This window comes from Corvus hawaiiensis, chromosome 2 (genome assembly GCF_020740725.1).
Source record: "Corvus hawaiiensis isolate bCorHaw1 chromosome 2, bCorHaw1.pri.cur, whole genome shotgun sequence".
Lineage (NCBI taxonomy): Eukaryota > Metazoa > Chordata > Aves > Passeriformes > Corvidae > Corvus > Corvus hawaiiensis.
This window is the reverse complement of record NC_063214.1, coordinates 108,001,705-108,012,312: the sequence shown is the minus strand read 5'-3', so window position 1 is coordinate 108,012,312 and position 10,608 is coordinate 108,001,705. Positions and strand designations below refer to the sequence as shown.

The window sequence follows — 10,608 nt, the reverse complement described above, 5'->3', positions numbered from 1 at the left end:
GTTTCGCATCTTCCTGCAGTAAGAGCAATCCGTGCTTTTTTTTAGTGAAACATCACTCTACGTCTCTACATCTTCCCTTTTTGTCTCTTCTTCCTTCCTTCCCTGCTCCTAACCCCAAAGGTGTATCGGTGTGTGGGGGGAAGGTGGGCCGGGCAGAGACGAGGGGCAGCTGCGGCGCATTTCCCGGTGGCTCTGAAAGCAGAGCCGCGAGGGCAGGGCCGGGCCCGGCTCCCTGGGGGCGTGCGCGGACGGGGCAGGTGCGGGGCAGGAATGCGCGGTGGGCGTCTCTCCCGCTGCCCGGGAGCGCTCTCCATCCTCCCCCAGCGCCCAGCGAGGACGCGCCCCGTCCCCTCCCCGTGCCCGCGGTGCCCTGCCCCGAGAGGGAGGGAGACAGCCCGCTCTCCGCCGTGGCTCTGCTCTCCCCCGACCCTGCCCCCGCCGGACCGCGGCGCGGCTCCGCTTCCTGCCGCCCTCCCCGCCCTCCGCTCCCGCCGGCCCGAGGCGGCGCAGCGGCTCTGGCGCAGTCTCGCGACACTTCCCGCAGCGCGGAGCCGGAGCCGCCGCTCGCCCCGGCAGCAGCAGCGGCAGCCGCGGCGGTCGCTGCCCGCGCTTGAGGGCTCGAGCAGCTCCCGCCCCGCTCTCCGCCGCGCTCACTGCCCGCCCCTCCCGCGGCTCGGCGGCACAGGCTACTCCGGGCGCTTTCGCCCTGGGCTGCTTTCCCGGCGGCAGCGGGGACCCAGGTGCCTGCAGGAGCTGAAGGCTGAGCCCCTTCTCTCGCCTGATTTCTATATATTTCCTTTTCCTCGCACACGCTGAGGGAGCCGCGGCGCAGGACGCAGGATGCAGCCCGGCTGCGGCGGGTGCTGAGCGCGGCGGCCGCCGGAGGAGGGAGCGGCTCTGTCAGCGCCTCCGCTCCGCGCGGCGGCGGCTCGGGCGGTCTCTCGCCCCCTTCCTTCGCCGTGGCCACCCGCCCCAAACTTTCAGCCTGTTCTCGCTGCCAGGCGAAGCCCAGCTCGACATAAATGGGTGAGTTCAGGCCGCCGAGTGCCGGGGGGCCAGCTGGGGCTCCCGGCTGGCCGGTGGGGTGCATGTGCCGCTGGGGGCGGCGGGAGGGAGGTGGCCGACGCCGGCCTCCGCTCCTCCACCTCACGGCTTTTAACTTCTCCTCCCCTCCCCTCCCCCGGCCGAGGCAATAATTGTTTTCATGTGACAGGCGGAGAGAACGGGGTTGGCGGCGACAGGGCGACGGCCGGGTGGGTGCCCCTCGGGGCTGCCGCGGTGGGTGCCGCCGAGCGGGGCTGACACGATTACGAGCCCTCCCGTGCATCGGCTGCCCGGCCTCGCCACCTTCCCGCCGGCGACAGCCCTCCCCGGGCAGTCTGGGGTGTGGTGGCGCCGGGCCGGGCTGGGCGGAGAGAAGAGAGACCTCCGCTCCGGGCGCGCAGGTTGAGCTCCGAGGGGCTGCGGCGGGGAGAGCTGCGGAGAGCGCGGGCGGCGGGGGAGATGTACCGCCCGGCACTGCCCCGCACCGCCCCTCACTGCCCTGCACCGCCCGGCACTGCCCCGCACCGCCCCTCACTGCCGCGCACCGCCTGGCACTGCCCCGCACCGCCCCTCACTGCCCCGCACCGCCCGGCACTGCCCCGCACCGCCCGGCACTGCCCCGCACCGCCCCTCACTGCCCTGCCGGGCGGGGGCGGCCGCCGGGGCCGCTGCGCGGGGTCGCTGGAGCCGCGGCGCGGGGGGCGGCCGCGCTCGGCAGCCGCTGCCCGTGAGGTGTCACCCGCGGGCTTCGGGAAGAGGCTGCGCCTGGATGCCCGGCCCGGGCTGGGCAGCGCCCGTTACCTGTGCAGGAGGCAGGGAGGGAGGACGGGGTTGAATTGTCCCATTATGCGGGGCGAGGCGGCAGCGGCGGTGCCAGGCGCGGGCTGGCTGAGCGATGCGCCCGGGGCGTCGCTGGAGTGCCTCTGCCCAGCGCGGAGCCCGGCGGAAAATGACGGATAGGCGGGAACAAAAGAAGCGGCAGCTGTCGGTGGGCAGCCCTGGTGCGCACACCGGCCGGCGTCTGGAGACAGCAGCGAACGGCGCTCCGAAACAGTTTGGATATCCCCAGACCCTCGGCTGCCCGCTTCACTCACGGCGACGGAAATGCGATTGGACTGTGGGGGAACCTGAGAGCAACATCACTGAAACGACTGAATATAATGCGTTATGTGGGAAGACATTTTACACAATTTCACCTGTTGTAATACAGTGACGTTGTGAATACAGTAGGAAATAAATCGTCCCTTTGTTCTCTGAGAGATTAGTTTGCAGGGTGCTATGGGAGCGATGCACATCTGCTCTACCTGTGTCTTACCAGATTAAGCACAAGCTTTTTCCTATCGACTTTCAGTTAGTTCTCCCGTTTGGGCTGAGGTGGGTTCATCCCTGTGCAGCTCGTTCGGCTGTATTGATCCGGCGGAACTCTGCCGCTGCTGACAGTAGGCCGGCATCCCAGGCTGCCACAGTTAATTGGGGGCATTGTAGAAGCTCTGTTAGGGTTGGTTTGCCGGCTCACTGGCACAACTCTCAACTTCTGTCTTCTGTCACAACAGATAAGGTTTTAAACATAGCGTTGTATTGAGAGGTAGGGTTTGTAACTGCTGAATGGAGCAGAATCTGTACTCAGTAGGGCATGTCATAGGAAATAATGTTTTAAAAATTATTTTTGGTTTCTTATCCTCTACCCATGCGTTTATATCTTTCTAGCTTTGTATTGTGATACAATAAGACTTTTCTGATTTCAATTTAATCCATAGTCCAAATATTAGCCTTTATGGTTCAAAAGATTAAGGAAAGCAATAAAGAACCAACAAAGTAATTTGCATTGGTAGAGCTCTAGGAAGGTTTTTAATACTGTAACTTCGTCATAAAGGTCATCTTTTTTCTTTTTATCCACCCATCCCTCTTCTGGGCTATGATCCTACACATCTGGCTTCTTTGAAGCTCATTTGGATGATGACTTTCCCAAATCACCATGATTCAGTCTTACTTTGCTTTGCAAAATGGGAGTGGAGGAAAGGTAGATATGATTTTATTGTTGTTCATATCTTTAAATGGTAAGTGATTCTCACAGTTTACAAACAAGTAGAAAATTGTGCAAGGAGGTGCAGATATGCATAGTATGAAAGTAAAATCTTTCTAGGAGATATCAAATGAAAGCAGTTTTATTAAAAACATTTTTAAATAGTTAGCATTTTTGTAAGGTGTCACAGATGCAGAAGAGAATAGGTGAATTCTTTGTGTACTACACTGTTAAAATTCCTAACGTTTTATTTTTAAATTACTTGTATGCCTTCTGTTTTAACCATGTATATTTTCTGTGTGGCACTGCAGAGTGTTTTTAGCCCAACCCTGTGCATGTGTATATATGTGTGTATGTTACACGTACCTGTATACTGAGAGTCAGTGCTTTTTAACAGCACACACCTCGAACCTTAAAAGAACTACTTCATGTAATTGATGTTTTACGAGTTCTTCTATGACTTTATAGGTAGAGTACATTAAAATTAATTAATTTACACTTGGAATGGACTTGTTAGGAGAGTTGAGTGAAATAATGGTGTTAGTTCTCTACAACATAAAAAAGGGGGAAAAGGCAGAGATCTTAAAGGTGAATGCAGTGAAACAAGCTTGGTCCCCCTCCTTAAATGTTTGAGAAATTAAGAGGTGGTGTTTTGTGGGGACTTGTGTGTTTGGGAGGGTTGTTCGTTTGTTGTTGCTTTTGGGTTTGTTCTGTTCTGTTTTTATTTTGAAACTACTTAGACTTGCATATGGTTAGGGAACTCAGTCTCATCTGCAAGAGGATGGGGTCCCCACACATCAGACTGCACACCTGAAACTGAGGGTACAGAAAACAACGTAGATATGGGAGTTCCTTGGAGGAAACCTGGTTTGAAATGTTCTGCTTATCAAATTTAGAAAATGCAAGATTAGAAGTGTGATTCTAGAGAGCAGCGTTTAACTGCCATCATCACAAAGCAGCGGCGCAGCTCCTTCTGTCAGTCGAGACACACCTCCCAACTTCTGCAGTAAATGAAGGAACATCCTTTCTTCTGCTGTGCAGTCTTTGCTCGTGTTCAAAGCACAGCCAGTTTAGTGCAGTAAAAGAGGTGTGGGTCCTGTATAATAACATTGCAATGAGGCTATGCAGCTGAAGCCTTCATCACACTGCTTAAACACTTTCTGCATCAATATTTTTTCATCTAAATGTTTTTCAAGGTATTGTTAAAGCTCTGCTCTTTGGAAAGGGGAGGAGAGGAAATGCTGCTTTTTTTAAAATGTGAAATCACATCAATCATCTCTGCTGCCAACATAGTTGGGAGTTTGGATCCAGAGTCTTGTGCCCTTTGAACCAGTTAGATTACTTATACTGGCAGACTGCGTGGTTTTACGTAATTGGTTGATAAAGGTGCTTTGCTGTGGAATACTGCAGCTAGTTTGTACACACCAAAGGAATGTTACACCAAGAAGTAATGGAATCCAAAGGGTTCAGTCTATGTGAAAGTCTGATTATTCTGTACTAGCTGCAATCCCTTTTTCTGTTTTTACCTTTCTTATTTTTTCTTTTCATTTTCCAAATTCTCCTTTAACCCCTGCCCTCAACTTTGCCCCCCATCTGTTTCTCTTTACACATTTCAGAGATGCTGCTTCCTCCTTCTTCCTCTCTCTTATCGCAGCATCAACAGAGTGAGTGCACTGAGCACATTTCCTGTGTGTGGGGCCAGGCTGACCTCCAGCACCAGAGCTGTGCCTGCATCCAAACTTCTGCTTGGCCCCATGGTGACAACTGGAGAGTGCTCACTGCAGCAGGAGCCCTGGGGAGTGCAGCTGGGAAACTCCAGCAACTCTACACCCTCATCTAAAACGAAGCATTTTTGAGGCCTGAGCTTAGCAGAAGTTGTACACATCACTCACATCACAGAAGACGGTAGGTGTGCTTGTGGTTGCTTCTCCAGAATGATGGAGGTATTGGAGCCTTTCAGTAAAACAGCTGTAAGATTTTTTAAATAGAAGTAATATCTGTCATTCTAGTAATCCTTGAAGGCAGTTGAACAGTTTCAGCTGAATAAGGAAAAGTCATAAGAAAGATGATTAACATGACATTTTACACTTGATTTTTTTTTTTAAATAAGGTTTTAAGCAACTCTAAAGTGGCTTTGTAGAGAAAATATTGTGTAAAAATCCTTCCCAACTTGCAAAAAGTCTTTATTCTCCTCCTCATAGGGGGTGTTACTGATTTTAATTCTTTTGTGGTCGTTGGTAGGTTTGTTTCTCACAAGAAAGCAGTTACACTGGAGTTGTTCAGGATCAGATTCCCATTGGTTTGGTCACATCTTACAGTCTGTGAATGGTTTATGGTCTGAGTTCCAGTGGAGTTTTCATAAACTGTAATAAAATATTTTCAGTAACCTGTATAAAGTTTCATTAAAAAATAGCTAGCATGAAGCTTTCTTTTCCTAGCGATCAAGAGATAATGACATTTCTGTCATAAAATGTTGTCAGAGCTGCCTTCTAAATGGATCAAGATAGTGGTTGGAAATCAAGAAATACAAAATATGTAATTATGCATGTATGTGTAAAAGATTATGAAAATAATTTCTGATTGTGACATCTCTTCTGCTTGCTCCTTTCCAGTACTCTCAGACTCTCCTCAGACTCTCCGTTATAGTTGTTTTTTTATATTAACTGTTGCTTTTAGCTCAGGAAGTGTGATAAAGAACATAATACTTAAAATAAATGGTTTCTTAAAAGAGCATAATTCTTGCCTGTTTTTTGTGCTAATCAAAGATTCATCTGTAGAAAATTACAACAGAGCTGCTAGAAAAGGGTTTTTTTCTGCCTGGGTTTAAAGAAGCAATGTAATGTGCATGTAATAATAATAATGTAATGTAATAAACCACTTTATTGAGAAGCAGTTTTCTTTTGATACGAATGCTGAGTGCATACATATTTCTGTTTAAACTGCTACTAATGTAATATACACAATTTATCACAATTTATCTGTGATGTTATTCAGATTGCTTATTTTGTAATTGTTATTTACTGGATGTTAAGAGGGTTTTCTAAGAATTCTGCTGGTGTATCAGAATTTGTATAGGCGATCAGTGTTGACCTTGTAGATAATGCATTGACTCCTTCTCTGCTTGTAGGGGAAGGGTCGCATGTGTTAGGAGGAGAAAAAGGGAGCTTGGTAATGTGAAATGTGCAGCTGAAATTTCAAATCTGATGTGTTAGAGGTCACTGAAGTGCTGCAAGCAGGTTAGCCCTGATGAGATCAAACGAGTGAAAACAGCTGCAGAGATGGTATCTGTTGTTTTTCTCTGATCCTTCTGGTATAGAGCAAGCTTATAAAAAATGATGATGGATTTTGTATGGTTCCTATCTGTGTGGTTTTTAAAATCCTGGACCAAGGAGCGGATGTTTTCCCTTGATGCAGAAGCAGGAAGTAGCTGCAGGGCATATCTACATTCTGTACACTGAGGAATGATGAAAGAATATATTAGGGGGAGGGGAATGGGAGAGGAGGTGAGTATGAAGATTCAGTAATTCAGCTAATGTAAAAGTAATTGCTGACAGTCTGCTTCACACTGAGAGGAAACACAATAAATGCTTGAAGTCCCTATGTGTAAGAGAATATGCAAATACTGCAGTTCAGCAGTCATGGGTTGTATTATCAAATGAAGTGACTTTCCTCTCCTTTTTGTTATTGATAACCGAGAAGAATCAGTAGAAACCAATCCTTGAGAATGCAATGGTAAATCCACATAAAAGCTGTGTGGTGAGATGATGGTTGCAAGGTTTTGGCTATGCTTTGTTCCTAACATAACTTTGCCTTAGAGAATGGAGCATCCTGGAGGATGAGCAGTGGAAGGGGAAAGGATGTCTTTGTTCCCAGTCTTATAGCAGTTTGTGTTCCAGGGGGAGTGTTGCTGAGAATTTGTGCTTCTGATTTAGCATGAAGAGTTGTGTGGAGTTGTGGATCAGAAATGATGTCTGTGCTGAAGAAAATTCTCTTTAGCAACAAAGATAAAGTATTATAGAAAGCTGAGCAGTTATACAAGGAAAATATCCCTAACTTCTGATTAATTTGTAGTGTCAGTATAAAGAGGTATCTTTTGAACTCTGCCTTTGAATTTCATTAGGAGTATTGTACAGAAGGAAAAAGTTCCTCTTTATCTCATTCTCTGTCTTTTATACTGTGCAGCTAAATCACTTCTGACAATTGAAACCAGCTCACACAAAAACCAGTGTAAGTCTATTCATTTATTTGAAGATCAAAGTCAGCATTGGTGCACAGCTCCCTGGGGAACTAAAGCTTTTTCAAAAGTGTCAATATAGATTGGTTGCATGTGTTGCAAGTCAAGGCCCAATTAGACTAGATCTAGATCTTTAAAGGTCCCTCCCAACCCAAAGCATTCAAAATGATCTATCAATATTTAATTAGCTTTCAGTGGTCACACTGCTTGTATTTAAAAATTAAGTGGTTTATGTCCCACAAGTAATTTTTAATTAATGAATACGCAACTTACATTTGAAAAAACCCCAGCCCACCTAAAACAAGCAAACAAAAAAGCACGCCTGCAAAATAGGAATCCTCATAACATGTTGTGTTCTCCACTTGCAATTTCCAGGAACTTGCTTGTTACCTTAAAAAGCAACATATCAGTGCTTTTTATTGATAATGAGGTCTCAAAAGAAGCACGCACGGAAGTCACTTCAGGGTGTTTTCCTGCTTGTTTTAGGTTGGTTTTGTGAGAAGAAGTTCTTGGAGGTCAGTGCAACTGCTGGTGCTGTATGGACTATTTGTGTCAGCCTGACTCTCTTTGTATGTAGCACTCTCTTTATATGTCTTTCCCCATGAGCTGGATTTATAAAGGTTTTCATCAAAGGTAGCAGCAGTATCAGAGTATAAGTGTACATGTACAGAACTTTTCATTTTTGAGCCAATTGTAAAGCTATTCTTTGAGAACTCTCATGTCAGGTTTGAGTCAAATATTTTCTGTATCTGAGGTTGCTGATTCATCCTCACCACTGGCAAATAGTATTTTTCATACTCTGGTAGCTTGGCAGAGTGGATTTTTTTTTTTTCTGATGGGCTTGTGCAGCATTGAAAATTTGCTGTCCTTGTGACAGATATAAAACTGGCAAGCAGCAAGACCTCAACTTAATTTTTTGGTCTTTTTCTCATTCCTGCTGTTCTTTCTGTGAGGTCTCACTGAGCCCTTATTGAGCTGTTAGTGCTCCTTTATTTCCCACTGTCAAAGGGCATACCAGAGGTTCCAAACTGTGCCCAGAAAAATATGCCTTTATTTAGAGGTTTCATTATGGCAAGGTTTAAAAAACTTCTTTGCTGTTAAATTTGGACCACTTATAAAAAAGTGTTTTAGCTTTGGCCCTACGTTTCCAAATGTAAGGATTAATGGCTTGCTTTGGAAGAGTGGTGATGTTTGTTTATAAACAATATTTGAATGTTTTATTGATGAAGATTGACTACTGCAGTACTCTTTCATTAGCCATTTCTTATGAACATGTCTTTATTGTCACCAACAGCTTTATGGAAAAATATCCTATCAAAACCTTTCACTCTAGATAAGACCACCTTAATTTCCCATGAAATAGCCTGGTATTACAGTTCATAGAGATTGCAGAACTGCCATGTTCATTGAATGCAAATATCCAGATTTTCTACTTAAACTGTCACATAAAAGAAGTCCTCAAAAACCTACACAAAGCAGCCAAAATACCTCAAACATTTCCTACTAAAAAAAAAAAAAATCATAACCCTAGAGGAACCTGACTTTGTTCCCATCAGATTTTAAGTGGCTGGGGAAAGGGAAGGGATGGAGAAATGAGTGCAGAGTGTGAAAGCCTTTCAGTAAAGACTGAGCTTGAGAGCCTTGCCTTGAGTGCATGATTCCAGCAGTTTGTGCCAGTGGGTATTCCTGAATACCTGAGAGTGAGCAGCAGTGCTTCCAGGGAGGTCCTGCAAATAGGGAAGAGAAAAATGGCACCATGTGTAAGGTAGGCCTGGTAGTAAGAACTACTTGTAACTTCACTTGCTTGTAAAATGAAAAATTCAATTCTAGTTCCAGGAGAGTACAAAAAGTGTCTACAAATTTATAAATCCTCATGATATTGAAGATTTTTTTTGATGGCATGTGCCACACCTTATTATTTGATTTTAATTTTTGTTCACAGAAGCTTCAGGCTTCCAGCAGTTGTGGAGAACACCACCTTGGTAGCTTACAAGCTTTTCTTTTTTTATATCTGTATTTTTAAATTGCATGTGGGAAGGAAAAGGTTAATCACTATGCAATCTTGAAATCTAGATTTGGTTCAGACTTAAATATTGATATTGAAGTCAAATGGTTAAAACTTCAAGGAGTAGATTTGAAGTGTGATACACTTCTGTGCTTTTGTTGCATTTTTGTTTAATGGAAATAGTAACATTTAAGTTTCATCTCATTTTGAGATTGTAAACAATTTGCTGCACTGAGCTGATCATGTGACTAGTTCAGTTGTTAATCTCAGTTTGATACTAGATTACTTTTAATCTTGATTCGTTGTTAATTGCTATATTCTAAATGTTGGAAATGTGTTCTTTGTAGCTATTCTTGTTAATAACTTGAACAACAAAGTTAATGTTCCAGGTGACGCAAGACTAAGTATTTTGTGGATTTTGTTGGCTTTTGGTAGTTAGATTATAGATTTGACCAGCTTCTCAGTTGCTTCTTTCTTTGTAGCAGAAAGCAGTAGGTCTTGTTGATCACAGTGGGTCAGGTTTATCTATCTGTATGGAACTGCTCCAGCATCATAGAGGTAACATGTGGTTAATCAAGGGATTTGTGTGTATAGATAATCCAGTCTAGTTAACTGCTGTTTTATTGATGGAAGGTTTGCTTAATAAGCAAAATCCTTCTCTCACTTCTTCCTTGCTTGACTAAGTGTGTGATGAAAAGAGATTTATCCTTGAACAGCCAACTAATTTGTACAAGTAAGATCAGCTCTTTCTGTTAGAAGAAACAGTCTTTCAACTGGGAGAGAAATCTTCCTGCTGCTGTTGCTGTCATCTTTGGTTACACTTGTTTTTAATGTTCATCTTCCTGGACAGCTGCTATTTCCTCTTCCATCCAGTAATCTCTTTTAAAATGGGAAAGATCTTTATTTTCTTTGAAACTTAATACAAAAGTCCCTTGTATCTTGTGATCGTTTCATTCATCAAATACCTTTATTTAACTGCATTTGAAAACAGCTGAAATACACTTGTCAGTTTTACTTTGACCACTGAGGTCAGTTTGAATGGTCTTTGTTCTGTCAGCTCATACCGCCCTTCAAAATTGCTCACTTTGATTTGCATTCACCATGCTACTTATTTTAAAGGCTACAATTTCTGTGTGTGAAGCACCTATAAATAGTGCTTTTGATCAGCTGACATCTCAGTTATCTGACTGTGGTTCGTGGAAGATTAAGATATCGTCTAGTTTGTGATGAACTACCTTCTGACAATTCAAAGTTGTCTGTACTGGTTCTGGAGTCATGAGACAGCTATTAATATGTATTCCT

At 45.1% G+C, this 10,608-nt stretch overlaps 1 protein-coding gene across 5 annotated transcripts in view; it reads left to right on the top strand.

Moving 5' to 3' along the window:
• Nucleotides 1-548: 548 nt before the first annotated feature.
• SH3KBP1 (SH3 domain containing kinase binding protein 1) overlaps nucleotides 549-10,608 on the top strand; it is a 215,736-nt gene continuing 205,676 nt past the window's right edge. For 2 of the 5 annotated variants that reach the window (XM_048287368.1, XM_048287340.1), the window contains exon 1: nucleotides 551-1,026. In XM_048287368.1, the coding sequence (XP_048143325.1) occupies nucleotides 1,023-1,026 (4 nt within the window). In that variant the 5' untranslated portion in view covers nucleotides 551-1,022. Of the gene's footprint in view, nucleotides 1,027-10,608 lie in introns of all 5 variants that reach the window. The other 3 variants (XM_048287321.1, XM_048287331.1, XM_048287348.1) reach the window with 3 other exon arrangements.